At 59.6% G+C, this 27,132-nt stretch overlaps 12 protein-coding genes across 12 annotated transcripts; 1 reads left to right on the plus strand and 11 right to left on the minus strand.

Annotated features, from left to right (window-relative positions):
- Window positions 1-1,835: 1,835 nt before the first annotated feature.
- Window positions 1,836-3,223, minus strand: A1Q1_00435 (uncharacterized protein; the record flags this gene model as incomplete). The annotated part of the gene is made up of 4 exons (XM_014326084.1): window positions 1,836-2,213; window positions 2,254-2,317; window positions 2,365-3,014; window positions 3,080-3,223. The coding sequence occupies 4 exons, from the start codon at window positions 3,221-3,223 to the stop codon at window positions 1,836-1,838; spliced, it is 1,236 nt and encodes a 411-aa protein (XP_014181559.1).
- Window positions 3,224-3,521: 298 nt separating this feature from the next.
- On the minus strand, window positions 3,522-4,590 carry A1Q1_00436 (uncharacterized protein; the record flags this gene model as incomplete). Its single annotated transcript, XM_014326085.1, has 6 exons — window positions 3,522-3,550; window positions 3,608-3,686; window positions 3,733-4,101; window positions 4,154-4,210; window positions 4,257-4,334; window positions 4,384-4,590. 6 exons carry the CDS (start codon window positions 4,588-4,590, stop codon window positions 3,522-3,524), a joined length of 819 nt encoding a protein of 272 aa, XP_014181560.1.
- A 30-nt stretch (window positions 4,591-4,620) lies between these two features.
- Window positions 4,621-5,251, minus strand: A1Q1_00437 (uncharacterized protein; the record flags this gene model as incomplete). The annotated part of the gene is made up of 2 exons (XM_014326086.1): window positions 4,621-5,070; window positions 5,150-5,251. 2 exons carry the CDS (start codon window positions 5,249-5,251, stop codon window positions 4,621-4,623), a joined length of 552 nt encoding a protein of 183 aa, XP_014181561.1.
- Window positions 5,252-5,493: 242 nt separating this feature from the next.
- On the minus strand, window positions 5,494-6,216 carry A1Q1_00438 (uncharacterized protein; the record flags this gene model as incomplete). The annotated part of the gene is made up of 3 exons (XM_014326087.1): window positions 5,494-5,871; window positions 5,912-5,950; window positions 6,169-6,216. The coding sequence occupies 3 exons, from the start codon at window positions 6,214-6,216 to the stop codon at window positions 5,494-5,496; spliced, it is 465 nt and encodes a 154-aa protein (XP_014181562.1).
- A 276-nt stretch (window positions 6,217-6,492) lies between these two features.
- A1Q1_00439 (uncharacterized protein) lies at window positions 6,493-6,862 on the minus strand (the record flags this gene model as incomplete). The annotated part of the gene is made up of 2 exons (XM_014326088.1): window positions 6,493-6,788; window positions 6,856-6,862. The coding sequence occupies 2 exons, from the start codon at window positions 6,860-6,862 to the stop codon at window positions 6,493-6,495; spliced, it is 303 nt and encodes a 100-aa protein (XP_014181563.1).
- A 957-nt stretch (window positions 6,863-7,819) lies between these two features.
- On the minus strand, window positions 7,820-9,449 carry A1Q1_00440 (uncharacterized protein; the record flags this gene model as incomplete). The annotated part of the gene is made up of 3 exons (XM_014326089.1): window positions 7,820-8,378; window positions 8,418-8,894; window positions 8,941-9,449. 3 exons carry the CDS (start codon window positions 9,447-9,449, stop codon window positions 7,820-7,822), a joined length of 1,545 nt encoding a protein of 514 aa, XP_014181564.1.
- Window positions 9,450-11,441: 1,992 nt separating this feature from the next.
- Window positions 11,442-12,664, minus strand: A1Q1_00441 (uncharacterized protein; the record flags this gene model as incomplete). The annotated part of the gene is made up of 2 exons (XM_014326090.1): window positions 11,442-11,652; window positions 11,709-12,664. 2 exons carry the CDS (start codon window positions 12,662-12,664, stop codon window positions 11,442-11,444), a joined length of 1,167 nt encoding a protein of 388 aa, XP_014181565.1.
- Window positions 12,665-14,465: 1,801 nt separating this feature from the next.
- Window positions 14,466-14,897, minus strand: A1Q1_00442 (uncharacterized protein; the record flags this gene model as incomplete). The annotated part of the gene is made up of 1 exon (XM_014326091.1): window positions 14,466-14,897. One exon carries the CDS (start codon window positions 14,895-14,897, stop codon window positions 14,466-14,468), a length of 432 nt encoding a protein of 143 aa, XP_014181566.1.
- Window positions 14,898-16,107: 1,210 nt separating this feature from the next.
- Window positions 16,108-18,015, minus strand: A1Q1_00443 (uncharacterized protein; the record flags this gene model as incomplete). The annotated part of the gene is made up of 5 exons (XM_014326092.1): window positions 16,108-16,326; window positions 16,386-16,777; window positions 16,826-17,415; window positions 17,514-17,681; window positions 17,873-18,015. The coding sequence occupies 5 exons, from the start codon at window positions 18,013-18,015 to the stop codon at window positions 16,108-16,110; spliced, it is 1,512 nt and encodes a 503-aa protein (XP_014181567.1).
- Window positions 18,016-19,815: 1,800 nt separating this feature from the next.
- On the minus strand, window positions 19,816-22,958 carry A1Q1_00444 (tricarboxylic acid cycle-related protein; the record flags this gene model as incomplete). Its single annotated transcript, XM_014326093.1, has 8 exons — window positions 19,816-20,940; window positions 20,981-21,290; window positions 21,378-21,679; window positions 21,835-22,152; window positions 22,326-22,428; window positions 22,483-22,590; window positions 22,730-22,782; window positions 22,884-22,958. The coding sequence occupies 8 exons, from the start codon at window positions 22,956-22,958 to the stop codon at window positions 19,816-19,818; spliced, it is 2,394 nt and encodes a 797-aa protein (XP_014181568.1).
- A 994-nt stretch (window positions 22,959-23,952) lies between these two features.
- A1Q1_00445 (integral membrane protein sed5) lies at window positions 23,953-25,215 on the plus strand (the record flags this gene model as incomplete). The annotated part of the gene is made up of 2 exons (XM_014326094.1): window positions 23,953-25,140; window positions 25,189-25,215. 2 exons carry the CDS (start codon window positions 23,953-23,955, stop codon window positions 25,213-25,215), a joined length of 1,215 nt encoding a protein of 404 aa, XP_014181569.1.
- A 65-nt stretch (window positions 25,216-25,280) lies between these two features.
- Window positions 25,281-27,040, minus strand: A1Q1_00446 (uncharacterized protein; the record flags this gene model as incomplete). Its single annotated transcript, XM_014326095.1, has 4 exons — window positions 25,281-25,817; window positions 25,867-26,160; window positions 26,206-26,637; window positions 26,687-27,040. 4 exons carry the CDS (start codon window positions 27,038-27,040, stop codon window positions 25,281-25,283), a joined length of 1,617 nt encoding a protein of 538 aa, XP_014181570.1.
- Window positions 27,041-27,132: the final 92 nt, after the last annotated feature.

The raw sequence follows: 27,132 nt of genomic DNA on the forward strand, positions 1-27,132 counted from the left end.
ACTTTCTCCACTTTGAATGCCGCTAGTGTCATTCAATTGGTATTCCCTATGCAATCCAGGTTGTTTCAAATGCAAAAGTGGCATCAGTACTGAGATAATGTTTTCCGACACCAACTTTTCCGATTGGCGCCAGATCGGCAAACCTCCACTTTCTCCACTTTGAATGCCGCTAGTGTCATTCAATTGGTATTCCCTATGCAATCCAGGTTGTTTCAAATGCAAAAGTGGCATCAGTACTGAGATAATGTTTTCCGACACCAACTTTTCCGATTGGCGCCAGATCGGCAAACCTCCACTTTCTCCACTTTGAATGCCGCTAGTGTCATTCAATTGGTATTCCCTATGCAATCCAGGTTGTTTCAAATGCAAAAGTGGCATCAGTACTGAGATAATGTTTTCCGACACCAACTTTTCCGATTGGCGCCAGATCGGCAAACCTCCACTTTCTCCACTTTGAATGCCGCTAGTGTCATTCAATTGGTATTCCCTATGCAATCCAGGTTGTTTCAAATGCAAAAGTGGCATCAGTACTGAGATAATGTTTTCCGACACCAACTTTTCCGATTGGCGCCAGATCGGCAAACCTCCACTTTCTCCACTTTGAATGCCGCTAGTGTCATTCAATTGGTATTCCCTATGCAATCCAGGTTGTTTCAAATGCAAAAGTGGCATCAGTACTGAGATAATGTTTTCCGACACCAACTTTTCCGATTGCCACCACATCGGCAAACCTCCACTTTCTCCACTTTGAATGCCGCTAGTCTTATTCAATTGGTGCTCCCTATGCAATCCGGGTTGTTTCAAACGCAAAAGTGGCATCAGTACTGAGATAATGTTTTCCGACACCAACTTTTCCGATTGGCGCCACAGGGGCAAACACCCACTTTCTCCACTCTGCAAACCACCAGTGTCAGTTGATCGGTATTTCCCACCCACTGTAAGTGGTTTGAGGTGCAAAAGTAGCATGAGTCTGAAGGAATATGTCCCGACGAAAAAGTGTACAAGAGTTGTCACAGGAAAGAAAGTGCGCATGTGTGTACTGGACGATGGACGAAGTAGCTGTGATCGCGGGGCTGAAAGGTGTAAGGACTCAGGTAGTGCAGTATCACAGTCAGGCAGTATGTCGCCTCAAGCGTCACCTTGTAGCTGCACTATTTGGTGACTCAACGCCCTATATCGTTATCTGTCATGGGCTCGTGCATCAACTCTACTCTCCCCCTTACCGGCAGTGGGTTTCCAACAACTCTGGCTTTGGAGGTTCTTCTCTTTGGATAAGCTCTCGCGACCGGTTTTCCTCCTCGACGTGGTCCCTGCACGGACTCTGCAAGATTAGAGGACCGCTGAGAAAGTCTCACCGCACCATATCTCCGCAGATTTGGTTTGGAATCACCCGTTGCACTTCTAACACCTTAAAACCCTCATACGAACAGATGACCCGCGGATCAGCCAGAGCCAGATGATGCCCGGTGGTCATTTGCTCCACACCGCTGCGCTGACTGCAATAACTCGAGCCTTGTGTTGTTGAGGTGCCTCCGCTTGCATCGAATTGGAGACATCTAGTGCATAATCAACCAAACATGGCACGGGGAAATTGGAACGAAGGAGGTCGTCAACGACTAGGTCCTGGCGACAGGCTGCGAGAGGCGGTTGCGGGGATCGGTCCGAGAACAGGAACAGTGGCCGGCGTCCTCGGCATTGCGCTCGCAGCTGTCAACGCTGTGGGCGGGGTGATGGTACCGGGCTGGAGGTTAGTGATGTCCGAAGTCGGTGTGGGAGAAAGGTAATTCTACGTCTGCGGACACGAGAGCCCCTCCTCCAGCATGTCAGATACTTACTCAGAGAGTTCCATCCCTGCCTGAGATCAGAGCGCACCAGGTGACCATGTTGTCCCATCGTTTCTTGTACGTATTGGACTCGAGTGCCGCCTTACCGTATGCGCCAAGAAGGGCCCCGTCTTTGGGGTCGGTGATGACCATGCCAAGTGTATCGACATTGAGCGTAGACTTCGACATGTCCAACACCGTGGGGTCAAGCAGACGGAACCTTACCGGGCCTTCGGCAAACCTCGAGTTGCTCGTTACAAGGGCCTTGGGGATGGGGATCACGATCGCTCCGATCTCGAAGGAACTTTTCTTGACCTTGGCGGCCACGGCGTCTATCGTCGCCTCATGACTTGTGAGCTCGTTGAAGTGGTTCTTTGAGTCGATGCGACCCTGTTGTTAGCAAGAGCTTCAGTCACCGAGCTTCACTCACTTGCCTAGTTCCTTCTACAAGTGACGTCCAGATCTCGACCTGCTGAGCAGTTAGGGCCTGCAAACTGTCAGCGAGCCACTCATAGATGAATCTGAACGAGGTGGGACTTACATCATTGCAGACCCTCGAGCACGCTTCGAACGGGAGGAGTGTGACGTACGCTCCCTCGGCATCTCGATGGCCTTCGGCAGAGATGGCGTCGAGCTCGCCCGTCTCAAGCTGGCTGGACCGGTGGCGTTTGCTTCGCCCTCCCTGGCGGAAGACGTTGGGATCAGTTGGAGGCTGGCGCGGCGCAGGCCTCTGTGGGGCGGTCGCTCTTCACCGGCAGAAGTCTGCTCCGGTCTGGTGAGCTTATGCCGGTGTGGACTTGCACTCGCGCCGGATGCTTGCTGGCGAAGCACCGCCTCGAAGTGCCCTTTCGTGCGCTCCACCCAAGGGGGCATACCACGGAGCAGGATCTCAGGTATGTCACCTGTCGAGTCAGAGGTGGACGATGAGCCCTGAGACGCCTGCGGAGTGTCTTCCTCCGCCCACTTGGATCCTCCGTACAAGTTCGTGTTGCTACTGGCCACTGAAAAGGCGAACGGGGTGTTCGGAATTGTCGTGTCGAGAGGCAGCAGCGGCGCATGAAAGAGCAGGTTGACGGGCGGCGGGAGGCCGTGTGAAGCGGGCCAGACGTCGAAGGTCGATGGGAAGAGCGTAGTGCCGGCACCGCGGCTGGAGGATGCACCAGCCCCATTTGCGTCAGGCGCCCCCACTTTCTGAGAGCATCAGCACCGGTGAATATGAGGGGGAAGGTCAGTGGAAAACGAGCAAGTTTACTCACTACCCTTTTGGCTGGGCGTGGAGGTGAGAGCTGGATAAGGGGCGGCGGTGATTGTTCGGCGGGTGGCGGCGATTGCTCGACGGGGGAGAGGGTGGGGGTAAAGGAGTGTCGGCGCTTACTCGGGCGCGCAGGTGTGGACGGCATAGTTGAGCAGAGTGTTAAGTGTGCAATTAGGGAGCGTATGTAGAAGATTTCTATGAACAAGAAAGCAGTGATGGAGAAGAGTTGATGATCAGGAAGGCAAACGATGGGGAGGGAACAGGGACACACAAAGCCTCGACGTCGAGTGGCGGAAGCATCCTCGAGACGTGCGTGTAGCACAGCTGCGCATGACCGCTAGCAGCAGGGCGCAAGGCGCAAGGCGCAGCCTGCAGGCTCTTCCCCAACAACCAAGCTCATTTTACTCACAGCATCCTATCCTCTAGGGGGATGGAATGCGTACTTACAACTCTTTTGAGCCAGGCGGCGAAGCTGGGCATCGGTGAGCTGGCTGTTCAAGTGTGGCTCGGTTGTCACGTCCAAACTCACTGAATGGGCCGACTACGGTGCCACTGCTATCATCCTCAATCCCAAAACGCCCCTCCCTCTCCAAATCAGTCTTACAGAGCTGTCGAAGCGTGAGTCGACCGAACTGCTCAACGATGGACACTCACGGGCTCTGGCACAGCAACTGTCCTCGTAGCATCCCTCACAACGCTGCACCACAGCAGCCACTGGTCCCAATACCCCTGTTGGATCTTCCCCTCGAGGTTCCAGCGCCCGAAGGCGAACAGGAAATGCCCATTGATGGAATCCATCGCGATGACGAGCAGGGCGTCAGGGTTGAACAATGATCCGCCCAACGGAGACAAGGGATCGATGAGCTTGAGCTTGACCTCCGAGCTCTCTCGTTTCTTGAGCTTCGCGATGTCTCCTCGGGGGAATGGAACGTGCACGATGTTGTGACTCGGGGAAGACTGGCCCATGAGATGAGCGACGCGAGCCATCAGCGGCCCCGAGGTGCTAAATTTGTGTTCTGCCGACTTCATGTCGACGTGAGCCTTTCATTAGCGGGAGCTGTCCAGCCCTACTTACAGTTCGTGTGCCCATCACAAAAGATCGATAGATCGCGCGTTGGGTGGCGCTGACCTCCTGACTATCAGCGAGTCTTCACGTGAGGAAGAGACAGTCAACTCACGATGTTCGCTCCTCCAGGCTCGTCTCGACCTGCCGTCACGTCCGATTGCACACTCGTCGGTGCACCGAGGGGATTGATCTTTTCCCAGACCGCTACTCGGGTGCTGAGGCGGGACCGACTCCACGACGCTCTTCCGGATCGGGGTCCATGACTTTCGCAGGAAACGGTTTGCCACCGCGGCGCCTCCACCGTTCTTGCTCGACATGGACGTCTTGCCCGCCTCGTCCTCCTCCTTCGCCTGGTCCGGCTGTCCCTCGTTGATGCCGTCTCTGCCCGTGAACTTGGCCTGCACGTGGTTTGCGGGCACATGGTGGTCCACAGCCGTGGCTGGCATTGCTCGCTCGGGGACAGGAGCGGGAGCGAGTTAATTCGTGTACGACACCGTTGCAGAAGCGGCAGAGGCTCGGCCGCGTTTGCGCTTCAGGAGCTTGCGCTCGATCCGAGCCATAAGAGGGGCGATGTCGGTCAGCAGGGCATCGTCCGACTCCGAGTCGGAGACGAAGTCAGACGACTGCTCGACACCCAACGCGCCGGTGACCGTGGCGGCCGTATCAGCAGTGCCTGGAATCGCAGCCAAGCTGGGGGTACCAGCACTCGTCGTCGCGTCCGATTCGGGCAGGTTGTCTTGCTGCGCGATGCCACGGTCGTGGACGAGGGTCACGCTGGAGCTTGAGCCAGACGCTACCTCCGTAGTCAACGTCTCATCGAGATCCTGCGAACGGTCGTCGTGCATCAGAAGCAATGCCCCATTGTCCGACTGAAGGTCCATGTCGTGGAAGACGACAGTTTGATTCGCGCCCCAGCGGACTCGGCGCTGAGGGTATCAGCACAGAGAAAACGACGAGATCGGTTGGTCGAGTACAGCAAGAAAGCTTCAAAGCAACTATACTCACAGGCTTCTTGGTGACGGGCGGCGTGTCCAGGTCGATCAAGGGCGGGTCGGCCTCGAGAAAATCTACGTCCAGCGAGAGCTTCCGTTTGGCCGATTCGGGCATTGTGTTATAGTTGACAGACAGCAGATTAAGCAAATCAAGACGGACAAAGGTGGTGTTGGATGGAAGATGTGGTGTTGAGGTGAGGTGAAAGGGGGCTCGGCATTGCGCTCGCAGCTGTCAACGCTGTGGGCGGGGTGATGGTACCGGGCTGGAGGTTAGTGATGTCCGAAGTCGGTGTGGGAGAAAGGTAATTCTACGTCTGCGGACACGAGAGCCCCTCCTCCAGCATGTCAGATACTTACTCAGAGAGTTCCATCCCTGCCTGAGATCAGAGCGCACCAGGTGACCATGTTGTCCCATCGTTTCTTGTACGTATTGGACTCGAGTGCCGCCTTACCGTATGCGCCAAGAAGGGCCCCGTCTTTGGGGTCGGTGATGACCATGCCAAGTGTATCGACATTGAGCGTAGACTTCGACATGTCCAACACCGTGGGGTCAAGCAGACGGAACCTTACCGGGCCTTCGGCAAACCTCGAGTTGCTCGTTACAAGGGCCTTGGGGATGGGGATCACGATCGCTCCGATCTCGAAGGAACTTTTCTTGACCTTGGCGGCCACGGCGTCTATCGTCGCCTCATGACTTGTGAGCTCGTTGAAGTGGTTCTTTGAGTCGATGCGACCCTGTTGTTAGCAAGAGCTTCAGTCACCGAGCTTCACTCACTTGCCTAGTTCCTTCTACAAGTGACGTCCAGATCTCGACCTGCTGAGCAGTCAGGAGCGACTAGAACTGCGGCCGGGGCCGGGAACGAGATCGGAATCTGGACCGGGGCTGGGGCGATAGGCACTGTCGGCTGGATGTCAGTCACCGCTGGGTGGCTCGGCTGAACTGAACGAAGTTTTGGCTGGGGGAAGGTAGCTCCGTGCTGCCTCAGGTATACACCAAAGATTCCTCCGCTCTCCCGAAGATATGTCACTCACCGTTGCGGATTCCGGTTGACTCTCGCGCGACGGGCGAGGCCGCACCATTCAAGGCAGTTAAGCTACTGCTTCCTTCCAGTAGTGTTCGCAAGGAAGGAGCGGACAGAGACGGTGAACAAGTACGCGCCAGTGACGGGGTGCGAGGCAACGAGGCAGACCTCTTCGGGATGAAGGCGGGAGATCGTGATGTCAGGAGTTCTGGCGTCTACGAGTCGTAGATGCACTCGGAAGTCTGTCTCGATTAGAAACTTGTCAACTGCTCGCCGGGGAAATGGTACGGAGATGGATCCTAGTTCCAGTTTCTCTAGCGCTTCACGGAGATGATCAAAGATCGACGGGTGAGCCGTGATCTTGTAGGCCTCTGATGCCAGGCGGCTCGTCCTCGATCACTCGGGAGAAGGCGAGTGCCTGGTGTTGATGCACGGCCGTCTGAACGATCGTCCTGTTCTTCTCCAATCGTTCCTTGATTATTTGGAGCGTTGCCAGAGCGGGCTCGAGGTCCCGGAGGGCACCTTCGGCGATCTCGGCCAGGGGACGAACTCTGGGCGAGAGGGTGCAGTCAGGATTGGCGACTGAGCGCCCGGGGAAGCCACCATACCCCGTGCCGAGGCTGACTTGCGCTGAGAATGTCAGCACAGGTCACCTGCAGGCAGAGGTGGTGTGTTTTTAGAGAGAAACCTTACTCACCATCCATCTACTCCGAGGAGAGTCGAAAGAGATCAAAGCCGGACTTTCGGGTATCGGTGGCAAGGTCGACTCTGAAGCGGACAGTTCTCTCTTGCGATTGTCGGCGGAGGGGGTCGAAGGAGAAGACGGTATTATTGCGATAGGGATAATGTAGGACAAACGTGTTCAAGAAAGTGTAGAGCGAGCAACAGTGCTGATCTGAGCGTAAGAAGGATGGAGTGCAAACAACGGTGTTGAGAGAGTAGGGAAGACGATGTGGTGATGTAATGTGGTGAGGTGATCCGGTGGCGAGGGGTTGAACGCAAGCGGGGGCCAGCCGAGGAGTATTATCCACGCCTGCAGCCCAACCGCGCACCAAGCTGACGTGTGCTGACGTGCGCTGGCCGCAGTGAATGGGCAGGGCGCAAGGCGCAGCATGCGCGCCTGCAGGCCGTGTCGCGCCGCATGTGTTAGGTGACTGGATCCATGGACCGATCGGACCGAAGCGCTAAGCCAAGATCTGGACTGGGCCGTGGATGGGCGCAAGGGCCAGCCGCCAGCCCAAAGCTGCCACCACCAGATTCGCACTCGCGGCCTGACACCAGTGACCAACGCATGTACCCTTCGGCAAAGGCCCTCAGATGCGTCGCATCGAAGGACGTGCCCAGATTGTTGCGGCCCACTGTTTACCTCCGCGGTCGAGCGCCACATCGAAGCACTGTCACTCTCTTATGTCACCCGTCGCGACCACACCCGCGACGAACCGCGGACACTGCGGTCCCTCATTCCGCAGGTAGGCGTCACTGCTTCTGCGCCGTGAATGCGACCCATCAATAGCCTTTGCGCTTAGGGCAGAGTCGAGTATCATAAGTAAGGAATGTCAGATACGCAGCGCGCGGTCAAGACCTTCGAGCAAGAACTGGCGATACAAGCGTAATCGATCAGAGCTGCCGCGTACTATGCTGTGGGTCGAAGTCCTCTACCTCTATCTAGTGACGGCGGTCACATCCTCAATGCTTGCAGAGTGAGAGTGTGGGCGGCTCCACGCCTCCCGGTACTGAGGAGGGAGGAGGGCGTCGTCCATGTCCTCGGCACGGCGGACTTGATGGGCACTCGCCTGAACTGGGGGAGCCGTAGATTGGTTCTGCGCCGTAGCCTCGAGGTGTGGTTTCGTAGCCGCAAGAAGAGGCGAAGCTGACTCCATGCCCTCGGACCCCAGAGGACGGAAGGGTTGCGGATGCTGGGCACCGTCGATGGACTGGCGGGGAAGAGGGCCGTAAGGTATAATGATGTGAACCTCCTCCGTTTCCTCGAATTGGGAGTCATTGTTCGTAGACTGAAGGTTGCCCTTTTGCGAGGAGGGTGTTCGACGGCGACGAGCCCAGTACACTCCAGCCAGAGCCAGCAGCGCCACGCCTGCCACTGCTCCGATGACGGCACCAACGATAACTCCTGCGCCCAACTTCTTCGAAGTGTCGACGGAAGACCCTCCCGAGCTTGATGAGATGGGAGAGCCCGTAGCATCGGTCTGAGAAGGCAGGGCGCTGTCCCAGTCAGCACAAGCGTCCAGTCGTGGCACTCACTCGTCGTAGGCGTAGGTCGTGACGCCGCTAACGATGCACTGCACCCCCATGCTTCCGACGACGAGCTTGTACTTGACGGCGGGATCTGTGGGGAGGAAGAAGAGAGTCTGGCCCGCCCGATGCGCCGGTTTCGTGGGGTACGCCAAGGGTATCACGTTGTTCCACCACCACGGCTCAGGCTCGAGGCGGGCGTAGCAGCCCCCGAGCTCGTAGAAGACCGGCCCCGTCACATTGACAATGGAAGTGTTTGAGGGCACGTCGTATGTCATCTCTGTCCAGTCCAGGAGCTCGAGGGCGTCTTCGCCTATCTTCCATTCGGCAGGTGCGGCGGGTAAGCTGCCCTCTACCTTTCGGTCCGGGATGAGATCCTCGTAGGCGTCCGAATCGAACTGCCGGATCGTGAACGCCTTGTTGACCTGGCCGGCGTCGATGGCACGCACTGTTTGTGCTCGATCTCTGAGAGCCTGTTCGTTCGGACTGGCGCAGTCAGTACCTGGCTCTGACGGCTTTCTGTGATACTCACGCACTGGCGAGCACAGGCACCTCGATGACGACGTAACTAATCGTCACCGTTGTGTTGGCCTTAGGCAGCATGCGAAGGGTGTACGTCCCGAGCTCGATGTTGTTCGGATTCGCCAGTGGTCCCACATCCGGAAACGGCTCCAGGAGCGACCACCTCGTGAACCAGTCTCCAGTCCCCAGTCCGCGTCGGTACACATAGCTGAAATTCCCCGCGGTCCTCGTCGTCTCTGCCGGGGCGAGATCCTCGACAATGCCAAACGGTTCAAACCGCGTCCCCGTCATTCTAAGGATGTTGGGCCCGCCGAACGTGGACGTGTTCCACGTCTTCGCTGTGCCCGTAATGGCGCCAGTGGCCGAGTTCATGTCCCAGTTGATGTCGGTGTCGATCATGAAGGGCGACCAGCCGGTGACGTTGAGAATGATCGAGAACGCCGGGCGCGAAATGTCGGCACCGGCTACGAGACTCGCGAGTCCTAAGACAGTGAAGACGGCCGCCCATAATGCCATCATGGTCTCGCTTCGAATGCTCTCTTGCGAGACGGTTACTGTGGTGGAGGAGTAGTGTTGATGGAGGAGTGCAGAGATAGCGCGCTGTAGATCAGCGTGCAAGCTCCCGGGAGAGCGACGGGTCTGTGCCGAAGGCGTGCTTCTCCAGCCTCAGCCGTAGTTGAGCTGGCCTGTGCGTACGTTAACTAAGGGCACGGTGCCTCCTTGCGGTGGAGGGAACAGCCGACAGGTCCGCCCGCTCGGTGCCCGGTGGATCGGTGCTCGGTGCCCCCCAGCCACCGAGAGAGCGCCGCGCACTTCAATCGCGGGACACGGCCAGTATGCCACCATCCAGCCGGCGACCATCAGCCCAGTTTCTCTCGCGTGAGCAGGCAGATATTGGCCTTTGGATAGACACGCAATGCAGTAGGCTTTGAGAGCTCAGAGCACATAAGTGCAGGCAAGACGGCTCCTAGGTAAGCGCACCGATGCCTTAGATAAGGATTCAAGACGACGGAGGGACGTTGCACGGGCCACTGGGTCGGCGCTTCGAATCCCGGCCCCAACTGCCTGAGCAGGTTGCCCGCTAAGGCCACACGCAGCTCCACGGCAAACGAGAGTGCTGTTGCCCGGCGCAGTGGGTGAGTGAGTGGGTGAGTGAGCGAGCGAGCGAGTCAATAAGCGAGTGAGTGAGTGAGCGAGCGAGTCAGTGGGCGAGTGAGCGAGTGAGTCAGTGAGTCAGTGAGTGAGCGAGCGAGTCAGTGAGTCAGCGATTGAGCAAGCGAGTCAGTGAGTGAATCAGTGAGTGAGTCAGCGAGCGAGTCAGGTCAGTGAGTGAGCGAGCGAGACAGTGAGCGAGGACTCGATACGGCCACTCACCAGCATCATGTTGCTCGCGACTTGAGTTGTGCCCAGTATTCCAAAAGTTGGTTTCCATAAATCTTACATGATTAAGAGTGTCGAGGGAGAAAAAGCTCCTGCTGCTGCTGATAGTGGTACACGATGAGATAGAGACTATGTAAGTGTCCTTGGTGTGAGGTCCGGAATCGTATGACAGGTCGGGATGTCGTGACATTGTTTCGCGATGACAGGTTGAGGACAGGGCGAGGACAGGTGGTCGAGGACAAGTGGTTGAGGACAGGTGGTCTGGGACAGTTGGTCTTGGTCGATGGAGATGACGCGGGCGGGGATGTGGTTGATGCAGGAGGGACCGTGGTCGTCGGGCCGGGAGTCACGACTGGGGGGGGAGGCAGCCAGCGAGCGCAGGCGAAGCACATGAGTAACCAGACAGAGCCTACTTCTTCCTCTGACTCAGCAGTCCGCCCAACAGGCCCGCAATGATGGCCACGCCCACAATACAGAACAGCACGATAAGCAGCGCCGTCCGCTTATTCCGTCGTGGCGTCTTGGCCGCGCAGCCGGGCAGGAGACCCTGCTCGTACTCCTCCCATGTCTTCTCCCCATGCCCAGTGCGGAGGTTGCGCAGGGGCTGTCTCCAGCTCGCGAGCGACCAGCTGCTCCCCCCTCCCCCTCCTCCTCCTCCGCCCGCGCCGCCCCAACCACCTCCGCCGAAGCCGGCGCCGCCCGTCGCGTGGTATTCCCGCGGCAGGGGGCGATAGGGCACCGCAACGCTTGGGGGGAGACAGGCCTGGGCGCACACTTCTCCGTCGTGAGGCGGGGCGCGGGCTGGGCGGGGCGCGACGGCCAGTTCCGGGAAGACGATGACGCCCCGTGCCCTCCCCCTCGGCGAGCTCTGAGAGGCCGTGCTGATTGCTGCTGATAGCGCGGCGGCGCGGCGTGACGCTGCTGCGCTCGCTTGCGTCCTCAATGTCGAAGAGCTGGTTGACGGGGTCGTCGTCGTCGGCCATGAGCCCTTGTTGGGAGAGCGTGGGCGAGTCGGAGCCACTCCCTTGCCCTTGCAGGAAGCGCCGCTGCATCCGGCGGCGGAAGGAGGAGCGCGCGCTGACGTTGCTCTTGCGCTGCGAGGTGCTGTGGGACGTGCTCGTCGACTTCTCGCTAAGCCGCCGATGAGGGCTGTCGCTGGACGTCGCGCTCCGGTGTTTCCGCCGCTTGCTTGTTGTTGAGAGGCGCGTGCTCATCGACCACCGATTCACGAAGGACTTTGTCGTCATGAGAGACGCACGCTTGCCCGCCTGCAGCATCCGCTCCACCGCTGCTGCCCGCGCGGCCAGGGCGAAAAGCTCGCTGTCCACCTCGTCCTCCTCGCCTGGCAGGGGTGGCATTGGCTTCTCACGCCCGTTCCGCCGGCTGCTCTTAACAGACCGGAGGCTGCGGGGCGTTGCCGAGTCGCGCTTACCCCAGGGGATCGGGGGACCGAGACCGAACCGGCTGCCGTCATCCGACAGAGGACCTGGTGGGCGGAGGCTGCCCGAGTCGTTCAGGTCCGAGTGCGCGCCGTACGGCGACCCGCCAAACGTGATAATGCCGCTGAGCTCCGAGCCCGTGCCGCTCATGCCACTGATGCGGCGGCCGCCGTACGCCATGCTCGGGACGGAGAGCCGATTCCCGCCGCTGCTCGGCACATTCGGCGACGAGTATGTCGACACACCCCCGCCCCTAGCGGGGGTGGACACCTCGGTCGGGTCGACGTCGAGGAACGAGTACCGCCGCAGATCGATCGCGCTCGCCGGGTTGTAGCTCGGTGTCGTCACTGCTTGGCTGATCCCCTCCAGGTCCGGCGTCACAGGCACGTCGGCTGGCGGCAACGGCGACCGTGTCCGGTGCGACTGCTGGCTGTGTCCTGCCTGGCTGCTCATCGCCGCGAGCTGGCTGCTCGTCTCGGCTCCGCTAGAGCTGTCCGCTGCCGGCTCGACGCTGCGCGGACTCGAGCTGCTCTCAGAGTACACCATTGACGAGAGCAAGCTCGCCACTTCCGGTAGTGGCGGGATCGGACTGAAGCGGCCGGGCTGGTATGGTCGTCCCGGTACTGGCGGGTTCTGGCTGATGCGCTGCTTGCGGGCATGCTCGATCGCGGCCTCGGAATGTCCTGCCGTGGATGCGTGCTGCCACGAGGACCGTTGCCAGGATGAGCGCTGCGACTGCGTGCCGCCCGACAGCGGGATCGACTCGACGCTCCGGTGCATCGTCTCGGGGTCGTGCCGCGCGAGCGGGATAGATTCTGTTGACCGCAGCGGATCAGAGTCGAGGTCGCTGTCGCTGGATCGTAGCCGTGGAGACGGCACCCGTGGCTGGTCGGGCATGAGGCCCTGGGCGAGCATCGTGTTTGTTGTCGGCGTGTGCAGGCCAAACGTGTCCTGCGGCGAGTAGTCTGCCGTCTGGCCCGGTGACGGTGACCTCGTACGCCCCCAGTTGGGCGAGTAGGCAGGTGACGGCGGCATCAGCGGCGACGTCAGACTGTGGTCAGAGAATCCCGGTGAGATGGGCGAGAGCTGGTTGTGGCTACTGCTGTATCGCGAGTCGCGGACATTGGGGTGCGACTGGGACGAGCCAAACCGCGAGCTCTCGGGCTGGTTCTGGTGCGACTGGGACGAGCCATACCGTGAGTCGAGCGTGCGGGGCTGGGACTGGAAAGAGGAGCGCCGCGAGTAAGAAGACGGGCGCGAGCCCCCGGTGCCATCCGACATAGCGGTGGCGGCGTCTGGAGAGGCGGCGGGTGCTGGTCTGCAGTGATGACGGTTGCTGTGCGCTTCTCAAGTAGGAATGGAGTAAACCAGAGCTCGAGGCGATGCGGTTGCGGGGACGGTAATCTCAGTGTTTGCTCATGAATGAACGCCGGGGTGGATCAGTGTTGTTTGGGTGTTTGCGTTGCGATGGGAATCGAATTCGGATGCGGACTGCGACTTGCGGGCCGGAATGAATGCGAAGAGCCAGGGCGGCTCGGTCGAAGGGCCGGGCGATACGGAAACAGCGAGGGCGAAGCAATGGAAGTATTGGAAGAGACAAAGTGTCTTGGGAAGGTGCTCGAGTGGTAGAAGTGTGGAGCGGGCGGCGACGGATGCTGCGTAAGGTCACGCCAGCCGTTGCAGTGCGGGGGCGGTGGGAGTAGAGTTGAGCAAGGAGTAAGTTTGGGTTGAACGAGTGTGTTAGGTGAGGGCCTGAGTTGGAGCAAGGAGGCCGTCGAAGGATTGCTTGTGGTTTCGTTGCGTTGTGCGTGCGTGGGTGTGTCTCGTCGAGGTCAAGAGTCCGAGTCTAGGTCTAGGTCTTTGAACTGGCGCAGGCGCAGAAGGGCGGATGCGGCGGATTATAAGGAGGCAAACGTAATACTGTCTAAGGAGAGTGGGGTCGTCGCTGCGAAGGTGGAAGAGGCGAGAGCCGAGTGGGTATCGGTGTGTGAGAGTCGGGCGTGGTGGTGGTGGAGTGGTAAACACGGATTAAAGATTCAGCGAGATGTGCGAGGTGTTGGAGAGTAAGCAGTGAGGAGCGAGAGAAGAACGAATGGAAGAGTGGTCTGTGGATGTGGATGCTCGAGCGGGAAGCGTGGACCTGGGTTACCTGGGCCGTACCAACCTACGCGCTTGAAGTGGTTGAGTGCTCGAGTGCTTGTTGCTTGTTGCGGGGTGGGGCCGACGACCACCGCCGCTGGCTGGGAGGGTCGGGGTCCCTGAACAGGGCTCGGGGCAGGGCTCAAGGGCGGTCAAGGGACATGGCGCATTCAGAACAAGTCAATGTTTACCCGCGACTAAGCCACTGCCGTGTAGGCTCCTCCTGATTCCGTCCATCCACTGACATCCATGCCGCCTGACGTCTGCCAACTACTCTGATGCAAGTGCTGGGACACCACTGCCTCCGAAGCGTCCGAGCCTGCTATACCGGTGGTGATACCCAGTTGATGCCGGGGGTGCATCCCCTGGTTGCGCGTTTTGGCCATGGCTTCTCTCGATCCTCACGCTGCTGCTATGAACTGCACGTTACCAAGCTACATACGCTACGGCAGCGACGCGACGCGCGACCCAGCGCGCATCAGGGGTCCTCGTCGGGGTACCTCTGGCCGTGTCGGAAGCTCTCCACCTTGGTACTCGTGGACGACACAAGGGGGACACTTTACTGGGCATTAGTCTGCTAGTCTGCTTCGGATTCAATCTCGCTCTTGTGCGGGGCGGACTCCAGCAAAGGCGAGTGACCCACCAGAGGATCCAACGGGCAGACACCGAGAGAAGGGAGGATGAGGGCGAGGACGATCTCGCCTCTGGAGGGGCTGAGACCGAGAACACGATGCACGGGCGGCCATGCGCATGCCGCTCTCTCTGCCCTGTCGCTGTCCTCGCCGAGCAGTGCAAAGGCCCAAGGACGAACGGGGGCGAGCATCAAACAGGCTTGCACGCTACCCAGGCTAGCCAACAAGCAAGGATGCGAGTTGAAGGAGCCATCAGAGACAGATTCCGTTATTGACAGGTCCCTCGCGTCCCGCCCGGCAGACCATTCAGCCGGGTCCCTTATGCTGAATACCCTTGGATCAGGTTTAACGCACCGGCTAGCCCGTTTCACAAACATGGCTGCAGGTTTTAGCGCCGACGCGCCCGCTCTCATTCATGATAGATTGATAAAACAGATAGCCCGTGCAGCAGGCAGGCGGGCAGGACACTCAGAGAGGCACTCGAATTGCAACCAGCCTGGCCCATTGCATCGGGACATTCAGCTATTCATGCCCACGTACGGCGAGCTGGATGATGGAGAGCGCGTCGCGTGGTTTTCATTGTTGCGGATGCATCTCCCTCTCGCTCAGTAGCCTCAGTGACCAGAAGATGAAGAGATAATCGTCATTCATTAAACAAGTCTAGTTACGGCGTATCCTAACACCATCATGATCTCCGTGCGACCAGCGCTGGAATGGCGCAGCTGGAGGGACCGTGACACCCCTCGGCAACGACTACAGCTCACTCGCCACCCCCTCCATCACTCCAACGTAGGCTGCACCCTCGCCGTCTCCTCCTCGATGACCCTTCGTCCCTCATCAGTGAGCACGGGGCGGCCGTCGTCGTACTCGGCCTCAAAAAAGCGGGGCTCGTGTCTGTATGTCAGCCAAACGCTTCGGGCAGCTGCCTCCTTCCTCTACGCATCCTGTCTCTGCTCCGGAAGTCTCGCTCGCATCACGAGCGGCTCTTGTCACTCGCGCAATCGCTTCGCGTGCTGCCGGCACGCAGACGGGGATGAAACTCGAGTCCGCCGGAATCGAACCCCGGGTGGAAAGAGGTCCAGGAGGCCAGTTTCACCACCTGAACTCTAATCGCTGGAATCCGGCTTCCACCCGGCATCCCACTCCCACTTCTCCTGTCGGCACACGGCATCGATTCCGGCTTCCGTATCGTTTCCGATCACCTACTGCACTCTGCAGCAAGATCACCGCATGCCGCAGGGCAGAGTTGGCAGTGCTTAAAGGATGTCGGACAAAGGTGAGAGGTGAGGGCGACACGAAACGCCAGCACAGGGCACCAGAGCGGCGCCGATTAGGGATCGTCCTGCTGCCCGTGGCGTCGGGCGTCCGGCGTCATGGCGCCAACAGTGCCGAGGATAACCCCGCCGGCACCTTGGAACGCCATCGGCGGCAGCGGGTTGATGGAACGCAGGCAAGCCCGTTCCTCGGTGACATCCCACTCCCCTATTGCCGATGGCCTCGAGTCACCCACGATGCGGTGACAGCCGCCGGCTCCATTCCACACAGCAACCACAGCTCTTCCTCCAGCTCCACAGAAAGTTGTTGTACTCACGTCTCGCCCTTCGCCTTCATAGCCGCCGCCTTATCACGCTGTCGCTGCTCGATGACCTGCTTCTGTTTTGTCGCCTCGCCCCAGTTCTTCGCAATCAGATTGCTCGTCACGGGATCCCAGAGCTTGCGGCTTTCTTGGGCATCTTGCTCAGAGAGTGGCCGAACAAGCTTCGGGATTAACGCAAGTTCGTCGAGATTCAGCAGGATCTTCCACTCCTGTTCGTCAGCTCTAGTTCCGATGTCGCTGGAGCTGGGACTGGTCAGAGGTGACTCACCTTCTCCCCTTTCATCCTGTACTTGATCTGGCGCATCCAGTTGCCTTCGAGGTGCGCGACGACCTTATCGCTCGGCACAGACTTGATCTTCTTGTACTCCTCGCCCTCTTCCTCAGTGGAGCGATAGATGACGCCCTCGAGCGCGAAGCGCGGCTTGCCTAGCCAGCTCTCCTCTTTGTACTCGATCAGCGTGCGGAGTTTTGTCTTCTCCTCGCCACCGCGCACAGTCACGCTGACGACATCGCTCATAGTGCCGTAGTAGCTTCCCTTCAGGATGCCGTTCACCTGCGCGTCGGGGTGCGTGATCTGGTACTCCTCCCCTTGTCCAGGGCCGGGACGGGTGATCCGAATGAAGATGCCCTTGTTCTGAGGTCCGGGGCCGAGGCGGATTGCTGTGGTTCAGCTATCTTAACTTGCGACCATCAGAAGCTTAGACGTACAAGGGAAGGAAACCTTGGCAACAATCTGGTCAACGCCAACAGCCTCGATGCCCTTCTCTGGACATCCGTAGTAATACGTTGAGACTGGGGGATGATGGCTGGTTTGCTCGCAAAGGAAGACAACTGTCGTCTTCTCGCTGTCCTTCACGCCCGCATCTGGTTCGCGAGGAAGGATCTCGTCGCCAGGTCCCGGGATAGCCTGGCGAAGGGCGCTCATGTCGAAGCTAGCCTGGCTCGGTGCCGTCAGCTTGTCCTTGCGGGCCATGAGCCCCGGCGAGCTCTTAAGGGACGAGACCTCGGAGCTGAAGCCTCCGTTCTCCGGCGCGAGCACTGGTGTTGACCAGCCCGAGCCACCTTGCCCTCCGTAAGCCGGCTCGTTCGGTAGCGGTACGTGGATGTGGGTGCGCACGATGGGCTCGCCGCGCTTGTCAAGGTGTAAAGGTGGCACGCGCCACGCGCAGCGGAAGTGCTCGCCCAGCGCAGAGTTGTAAGGCTTGCCGAGGCGCGCGCGCACAAATTTGAGGTCCTTCGAGAACAGGAATCGCAGCACGCCCAGCATCCGTCCGAACTCGTCGTCGGCGTCGCCGATCCTGTTCGTCAGCTTGAACGACGTCGGAGAAGCTTCAGGCGGTCATGTCCGAGGCATTCCTGCGCACAGTCGCCCCTTTCGTTCCGGCTCGACACTCACGCAGCGAAGACGTCGGCTCGGTCCGCATACTGCCAGTACTCGAGATTCGGGATGGGCTCCAGCAGCGACGCGGGGAGAGAGAGACGGAGGGTGGCAACGTCCTTGACGCCGACGAGCCTGCTGTCAGTCTCAAGCCTAAGGGTGCAACCAGGGCGAGCGGCGCGAGGGCTTCATTGACGGTAGTCACTGCGGCTGCTTTGAATCAAGGACCAAGTTTACCGCTTGACACCATTGGCGTGCTGCAACAGCGTTGCCGGCGGCAATGGCTCCTTTTCTGGCCGGATCAACCCACGAACGTGGAAGTCGATGTGAACATTGATCGGCGGCCGCGTCGCGGCACACCGTGACGCGTCACTCACTTCTTGAGCAGGCCCATGAGAACCTTGAGCTTGCTCTGCTCGCCGCCGTCGCCGACATCGGGAAGCGTGGCAGGCGCGCCGGCCTCGTCGACGAACGCTTGCGAGGCTAGCGGGTCAATCGGGGGAAGGGTCATGGTCGACATGGTGAAGTTGACAATGTGGGGAAGTGGTGATCGAGCAGAGTGTGGGGTGTGCACAGTTGAGAGGGGAGCGCACGGGTGAACGCAGTTGCAATAGTGCAATAGTGACAGTCCAGGCCAAGTGCGGCGGTGCGTTGTGCGCGGTGCGGCAGTGCGAGGTCAGATCGCAGGTCGCAGCAACGTGCCAAGATTTCAGACGGGTGGAGCCGAAAAGCCAAAGGAGAGGGCCAAGCGTCAGGGGTTGAGATGTGCAAGAAGTTCGAGCAGGTCAGAGGGGACAGCGTCAGCTTTATAGCAACGGGCGGAGGTGTGTGGGATGCTGGGTTGTTGCCTGGTGCACAGGACGAACGTGGTATCCGCTGTCGGCGGCGGGCAGGTACAGGCGGGCAGCGCGGCGGCGGGCAAGGAAGGCGGCAAGAGAAGTACTCACCCGGATCGTCGTCAGTGGGAATGTCGACTTTGCTGTTCTTTGCCTTGTCGCCCATGACGAACGGCGGTCAGAATAGTGAGAGAGGTGTTGTTGTTGTTGTTGTCGAGTCTTGGGTGTGTGTCGGCAGAAATGAGGGCGGCGGGGGTGTGGTCCAACAGGTACGGCGGGGGACGAGGTATGGAGAGTCGAGGGTGACTAGGGTCAAAGGGGTCACCCAAGGTGCGAAGACGCCGATTTCTCAAGGTGGTCGTCACCCCGCAGCCAGAGATCGTCAAATGAGTGTTGTTACAAGAGAAGAGGGGTACGTATCTCACGGCGCTTCGTGGTAGAACACAATCCATAAGCTATGCACTGCGGTGCATGTTTGGAGACACAGTGTGCATGCGGTGACCCACGCTCATGAGTGACACTGTGATCTCAGCGTCATGATTGTTCAAGCTCAGTGGCGAAAAGTGGGGCAACGCAAAATCCCCCTCCACCCTTATCTCACCGCCGAGGCTTTGCTGGGCACAGCGGCGCAGTCTTCGGGCCGGTAACCCGGAATGCGCAGACGAATGCGCAGCTGCATGCTGTACGGCTTTGTCTGTCGCTGTGCTCGTCGCAACAATGCATATTAGAGCCCACTACCTCAACAACCAGCGACAATAGCAGGTCGGCCAGGCAAAAGTGGAGGCTGTCGTACACGTTCCCTGCGATCCCTATCTGGCTTTAGTTCATGACACGAGTGCCTAGCCGTCCACCCCACCTGCCTTCCTCCCCAGTCTGGACCTATGACTGCCCCAAAGGGCGTGACAGGTTCTCCCGAATTCTCCTTTACACTGTGGCTAAGCAGTCCTACCCGCAATGCCTCCTCAAATGCATGTCGAAACGAGGAATGTGGGAATGAGAGTCAAATTTTTGTGAGATGGTAACGGCTGAATTCAGTGACCCGTTCCAGACACGTGCTGTCACTCCGGCAATCATCGCTCGGAGCCGCGGATTTCATCGACGCTAGAGGAGGTCGGTCAACACGTTCGCTAAGCCTTCGCTTCAGTTGTCCTAAACACCATCCCGATGTTCCTCACCGTACAGACGAATCTCTGCGGCTTGCTCTGCATCAATGACACAAGCCCATCATGGCTCTGCGAGTGTGCAATGAAAACACTGACGCAACGCCTTACTCGCTGACAAGTGCGATGCATTGACGGGTGAGCTTAGAGGGAGCTGTTGACACCGATCGGTACACAGCTCAATATTAACACTTCTCGTCGTGCAGCTCAATCCGATGACAGCCCAGGAAAATTGTATACAAATTACTGAGTATTCATGCAATGCAGTCTAAGAAAACACCTCTACACTAACGTCTCGCTCGCTCTCGCTCCGCATGAGCGCGTCTAGATGTTGACCCAGCGCCACGGCTCCTCGACGTATCGCTTCCACGTCTCCGTGAACGCAATCAGCTCCGCTCCCTCAAGCACGCGGTGGTCTCCGCTCCATCCAACGTTGCACTTGAGGACCGGCTTCGTTCCGAGTCCGGCAACCTCGTCGGGCGTCATGTCCCAGACCTTTCCGTCGCCGTTCCTTCCGTTCCGGGCAACGAGCTCGTTCTCCCAAGCCGCCCGTCCGACGGCAGCGATAGCGACACCGCCTCCGGGGGGAAGGACGGGCATGGCGCTCTTCGCCTCGCCGAGGGGTCCAACGGAGGAGATGGTGATGTTTGGCGGGGCGCTGGGGCGCGTGGCCGTCTTGCGGAGCTGCGTCAGGGCCTGGTTGATGCTGCCCACGCTGTTGCGGGGGTCGAACGGCGGGAGGGAGGGGGTGACAAGACCCGCCTTGGGGTCGGAGACGGCGATGCCGATAGCCGCGTCGTCGGCGACCTCGAGCCAGCGCTCGCCGTCGCGCTCCTTGATCCTAGAGCGCATGATGGGGTGCTCGTCGAGCGCGAGAGCCATGGCTTTGACGAGGAAGGCCAGGATGGACGTCTTCTCCCTCTCCTCGCCGTTGGCGGCCGTCGTGTTCTGGACAAGCGACGAGGGCACGTCAGACGCGAGGTACGAAGGCTTGGGCGGCTTGACGGGGTTGGCAGCCTTCATGAGCGGGAGGAGGTTGGTCAGGTCGAGGCTGTGGACGTAGCCGAAGTGAGGAACCGAACCCATGGAGCCCATGGCCTTGTACATGGCCTTACGGTTGCGGCCAAGCTCCATGCGGTGCGTCTCGCCACTCTCACGGTGCGAGGAGTAGACCGGCTGAGGGGCGGGGGCAGGGGCAGACTGGCGCGAGACAGGCTCGGCGCGAGGAGCAGGGGCAGACTCGCGGGCAGGGGCGGCCTCACGAGCAGCAGGAGCAGGGGCGGAGGAGCCGCCAGCAGCGTACTTCTCGACGTCCTCCTTCGTGACACGGCCGCCGTCACCAGTAGGCGTAACGGACTCCAGGTCAACGTTGAGCTTGTGCGCAAGCGTCCTCGTGGCCGGCGAAGCCTTGACGATGCGCTTGGAGCCGCCACCGCCCTCACGCCTGGCCTCGACGGAGTCGGGAATCTCACCACGGCTGAGAGCGGACCGCGGTCTCGTCGAGCGGGTGCGGGCGCGCGGGGCGGTGGGGCTTGGCCGCGTTGGACTGGGTCGGCTCCGGCTTGGGAGCGGGAGGAGGGGAAGGAGGGGCAGGGGCGGGGTCGCGGCGCGTAACGGGCTCGGTCTCCTTAGGCGCCGGAGGAGCCTGAGGGGCAGGCGCAGACTGCTCGGGAACCTCGACATCTTCGACCTCGCCATCGACGTCGATCTCGCACAGCGTCTGGCCGACCTTCACGACCTTGCCGGCCTCGGCGTTCAGGGATTGGATCTTGCCCGAATGCGGGGAAGTGATTTCGACGCTGGGGTCAGCTTCGTTCAGTTCGGCATATAGCTTGCACACTCGCGGGGGCCAGGCTCAGGCCCCTCGGCAAGTCCTCGACACTTACACACTCTTGTCGCTCTGAACCTCACACAGGTTGTCAAACTCCTCAACCGTGTCGCCAACGTTGACGAACCACTTGATAACCTCGACCTCGGTGATGCCTTCTCCAATGTCGTGGAGCTTGAAGTGGAAGGTAGCGGGGCGGGCGAGCGAGGCGTGGAATCCACGAACAGTGATGCCGTACGATGCTAGGCGGGCAGTGTCGTTGAGGGGGATACGGACGCGCTCCGTCTGCTGAGGAGCAGCGGGGCGGGAAACGGTGACGAGTGATCGTGACGGGCCGGCCGGGCGACGAGCCGGGAAGTCCTTCCAAGACGAGCAGCGAGGGACATGGTGATGAAGTTGGGAGAGAAAGCAGCGCCCCGCCAAGAACGTATGCTTTAAGCAGGCTCCAGCGGGCTGGCAGGGCTGGTCGAGACTGCAGGCGATGCACAAAGTCGGTGGTTGTATCATCATTGTACACTCGGCCGGAGCTTGAAGTGGTGTGCCGGCCGTGGGGCCCCCGGGCGGAGCTGGAATGCTGGCGTAGGTCCTCTGCCTGGCTGTTGGCTGGCGGCGGCAGGCAACGGACCTGGCCGATCTTCCCCTGGCTGGAAGCCCCACCACTGCCCTGTGCCGAGCCTCACCCCCCGCAGCGCCGAGACCGGAGCGCTGTGACCTGCACGATCCAGCACTCTGGTAGGCTCACAAACAGACCATGGTCCGAGAATCTGCACATGGAACTTGTATTCGACCACCTCGCGTAACCTGGCCTTCCCCAGCGCAGCCGATGTCCCGCACTATCTTATCTCGGAACCATGACTTATTTTTCATGTCAAGACTTTTGCCCCACATTCGTCCCCGATCAGTCGCACCAACAAAAGCACGACGTAAAACGCAGAGCGTGTCGCGCGTCTATCCTCATAAGGCTTACTGCTGCAGTTTACGACAAACTCTGCATCATCTGACAGACGATCTTGCCGACTTCCCTCTCGCGGCTCGTCCTCTTCCCATACTGACTCCCAATATCGACGGTGTCGACAAAAAGGAGCAGATCGTACTGACAATGGTAGACGCTGGGAAGAAGTCACTCTCACTCCTAAGCAGTGAGGAGCGGAGAGGCAACTAACAGCTCAAAGTTCACTGCTTGCACGATATCAAACTCACCCGCCTTTCCAGCGACCCTCTGACGAGCACTCTGGCCCTTCGCGTTCCTTGCCTTCTTCCCCCTGTCACTCCTGCGTCAAACGTGCCCCTTCAGCGCTCAAGTCAGTCTGATCGAGACCCGTGATCCTTCCGCTTGCGTACACCGTACGGAGCCATATATCATACATCTACTGGTGGTCTGCCCTCGCTCATTATCGCTCTACCATCTACTGTCGCATGCTATCGAGAAGCTCCATCGAGGCGACAGAGTTGCCACGGATGACCTGGAATGTCAGCTTTCACTGCCAGGAAGGACTAAGCTAATCTCGAGCGCCGGAACATCGTGACCAAGGTGGCTCGACAGGATGGAGCTGAGAGTACTCACGACCATTCCAGCGGGTTTCCGCTCGCCTCCGCCGAGCTCCTCGTACGCCTGATCAACGACGAGGTTCAGGAACATGTCGTATCCGCGCAGGACTCCCGAGACCTGCCGTCCGCCCTGGATGTGGATGAAGAGACGACGGTCCATAAATTCTGAAGTCAGCTACTATCAGAAAGTCACAGCGATTAGTGCGCCACACTTGCATTGCAGGAAAGGGCATGAGAAGCTCATAAGTTCGACAGTTCGGAACAGTCCCTTCCAGATCATTGCACGTCGTCCAGCCATGACCTAACGGGAAGCAGTGTCGGATGATGTCACTCCCAGTCATTGAGACCGCCATCACCAACCGCAACCAAATCTTCTGCGCCCAGGAGTCGTCAGAGACGTTCTCCGGGACTTTCTCGGAGTCCTAAATTCTTCTTTGACGTCCCATCATAAATGCCAAGTGCGGCGCAGCGAGAGGGATACTCACTCTTAAGCTCGGGCTGACTCGGGCGCGACATCTTGAATCTGCACTCTGTTCAACTGAGAAGCGGCGACTTTTGAGGAGAAAGTTCGATGAATCGGGGTATGTGTCGTCCGTTAGCCGTCTAGTCGATGCGAGGCGGGGTCGATGCGTGCTGTCGATGCAGAGGTGTTGTTGATCTTATCGAGGTCGTTGAGCGCGTCTTTGTGAGATGAGCAGTTGATACGTTTGCGTTTGGGTGGGAGTCACGTGGTACGTTATCAAAATTATGACGTGTCGGCAAAGCGCCCCGTACGGTGGACGACACCTCAGCCATTCCACGCCCGCCGCCCTGGCTGTGCTGGCCACGGGTTGGTGAGGAGCTAGGAGCACCTCCACCTCACCACTGCCTCACGAACGACTCTTATCTTGCTTGCTCTGCCACTGCTTCCGGATACACGACTCCATCGCCCTAATACATCTCGACAGCTTCTCCGATCGCTCCTTCCGACGGCTGTCGCTCTCTAGCCACCCTCTGATCGTTGCTTGCCCTCGAGCCTCCGACCGCCTTCCTTCCCCCGACACCTACACCTTCCCCGCCGCTCGCCGCTGAGCGCTACCTGAGCCATGTCACCCCGCGACCGCACGTCCGAGTTCCACTCGGCCCTGTCGTCCATTCGTGCGCGTACCGCTGCAGCTTCAACGCCGCGCTCGACGCCGAAGCCTGGACCGCAGCACCCGAGCGAGTTCGGGCGCATGGCGGGACAAATCGCAAAGGACATCACGCAGACGACGCACAAGTTGCAGAAGTTGGCGCAGTGTGAGTTACTCCGTGGGCAGAACTTTACAGGGTTCCTGAGCGCATCACGGCCTGTGGGCCGGTTACGCGTCTATGACCTTGCCTCTGCACGGACGTTGGCCATGGCAACAGCGCGCATAGAGCTGGTACCAGTGCACAAGGGTGACCATTTCACTGCTGTCCGCAATCGCTGCTCGCGGCCACCGGCCGCCGAGGGAAGACGCCAACATAACGCTAACATCCCAGTGGCGAAGCGCAAGACGCTGTTCGATGACCGTCCCATGGAGATTTCGGAGCTCACGTATATCATCAAGCAGGACATGTCGCACCTGAACTCGCAGATCGGGGATCTGGCGACATATACGAAGACGCACCACGACGCGCGCGGAAAGGCGGTGGAGCAGCACAACTCGAATGTGGTGACGCTGCTGCAAAGCCGGGTGAAGGAGATGGCGATGGGATTCCAGGACGTGCTCGAGCTTCGTACGCAGAACATGAAGGCGAGCCGGGATCGGACAGAGCAGTTCATGCACACGACGAGTGCCGCAGCTGTTCCCGCGCCAGCGAAGGGTGAGCTGCCTAGTACGACTGATATAGCTAATATCACAGACTCACTCCTCTTCGCTCCCGCCGGTGGACCAGGAAGCGGGCTCAAGGGCAAAACGCGGGCCGCCCCCGACGGCGGCGCAGACTTCTTAGCCCTCAACATTGACGAGCCTCAGCAGACCCAGGACTACCAGCAGATGCAGCTCATGGAGCAGCAGGACGACTTCATCCAGTCGCGGTCGAACGCGATTGAGACGATCGAGAGCACCATCTCGGAACTTGGAGGCATGTTCTCGCAACTCGCGAGCCTTGTGCAGATGCAGCGCGAACGCATCGATACGATCGACCAGAACGTCCACGACGTCGACATGAACATCAACGCGGCTCACGGACAGCTCCTCAAGTACTACGAGAGCATCTCCTCCAATCGGTGGCTCATGCTCAAGATCTTTGGCGTCCTCATCATCTTTGTGAGTTGATTAGATGGGATCTTTGAGACGGGTAAATCTAACCTACAGTTCCTCGTCTTCATCCTTGTCTCCTAATTGCGTAGTAATGTGTACAACAGCCTTAGAATGCATAAAACTTTATGATCATATGTCTACTCTAGCTACTCGGCAGGCAGGCGCTGGCTCTCCTTCTCGAGACGCTCGCGCTCGGCGCGCTCCTTCTCCTCCGTCATCTTGCTTCCCTCCGTCTTCTCTGCGACTTTCTCACTAGACTTGATTGCCTGCTGTGCGGCGGCCACTCGTGCAGCGCGCTCTCGCTCTTCGCGCTCCTTCTTCTCCTTCTCCTCGACTTTCTGCTTCTCCTCCGCAACCTTGCGTGCCGCGGCAGCCTTCCCCTCGGCCTCCTTCCGCGCGACAGCTTCGCGGGCCTCCCGCTCCGCGCGCTCCTTCTGAGCCGTCTTCTCCTCAAGCACGAGCACATCGAGTTCGGCGGCGAGCTCGTCCTCGTCGAACTCGGGCGCACCCGCGGCTTGGCGAGCCTGCGCGCCTCCGATCTCGATCGCGTCCGAGATCTCCTTGCTGTCGGCGAGGACGTCGGCAAGCGCGTCCGTCGTGTTCGCGATACGGTCCGGGGACAGGCGAGGATCAGCAAGCGCCGAGGCAAGAGACGATGTCGAAAGTTCATACGCGGACATGATCTGGGTGTCAGCTAAGCATCGGCAGCAACAGAGCTTGAAAAGGCCTCACCTCAGCATTGCTCTTCGCGTCGTCAATTGATCGCAGGACTGAGCGGAGCTGCTCCCCCGTCGCGATGCGCTTGGAGAGCACGTCGTCAAGACCCTTCTTGCTCTTCAGGTACGCTGCGGCGCCGGCCTTCTGCCCCGCCTTCAGCGAGCTGCGAACCTTGTCCATTGTTTTCGCGCTCTGGCTTTCAATGTCCTCGATCTGTGCCTCGACAGCCGCGAGGGTGCTCTTCACGCTGAGCGTGCCACGGTCCGCTTCCGTGATGGGACCCTCGCCGAGGCCAAGAGGAGAAGCGACCTTGATCACCTGTAGGTCAGTTTTCGGGACGTGGCTTCAACTCACGTCACCGTCGATCTGCACCGATCCTACGTCTCGCTGTAGGTACAGAAGCAGCACGTCAACGTCTCGCTTCGTCAACGGAGCTTCTGGTGCTGTCGTCGCAAATGTCTCGAGGAAGGTCGCTCGGGAGAAGAGGCAGTCACTGTGGTGCAGCGGCGGGTTGGCTGCGAGGTGTGCCGCGAAGGACGTCGCAGCCGCCTCATAGGTCGGGCGAGAACTCACCTTGACGTTGCCGACGTGGACCCATCTGCCCTGCGCCGTCTTCCAGCACGTTTCTTCAGGCGCCGGCGCACCCTTTCCCCAGACGAGGCCGCCGATCAAGCCCAGCCCTGCGCCCAGTGCTCGGCGCGCGAGTCCCGGTCCCTGCTCAACGCCAGACGTGAGGGCATTGTACGCGGCAAGCCTCATCAGCGAACGCTCTGAAGCGAGTGATTCCTTTCCGTCAGCTTGTCGGCGCATCCTTTCCAACGATAGAGGTACTTACAACAACGCCGCCGAGGCCCTTTGGCCGTCGCCCGTCCTGCGTGACTCTTGACAACAGCCCGTCGTCGACCGTGAGGACCAGTGTGTCCCTTGGCCCCTTCGATGAGGCACTGGCCAGGTCGGGCTTGAAAGCACTGCCGGCGCGCGAAGAGGCGGCGCTACCGCTTCCGTCCGCATCCCCTAGAGTACCTTCCTGCAGTCCGGCGGCGAGGACTTGGCCCCACCACGCTACGTTGCTTGCATAGCCGTCAGGGTTTGACGTCGCCTGCGCACGAGTGAATGCGTAGAGCGCGGCAAGACGCTCGGGACTCGGATCTGGCACGGGCGAGTCGCGGAGGAAGCTGAGCGGCGGCATTGTGGTTTGTGGAGAAGGAGATATGGAGGAAGGGTGACGGTGAAATGTTGGATAGTGACGTTGTTTTGACGACGCGGTGGCGTCACACAGCA

This window comes from Trichosporon asahii, assembly GCF_000293215.1.
Source record: "Trichosporon asahii var. asahii CBS 2479 unplaced genomic scaffold scaffold00020, whole genome shotgun sequence".
Lineage (NCBI taxonomy): Eukaryota > Fungi > Basidiomycota > Tremellomycetes > Trichosporonales > Trichosporonaceae > Trichosporon > Trichosporon asahii.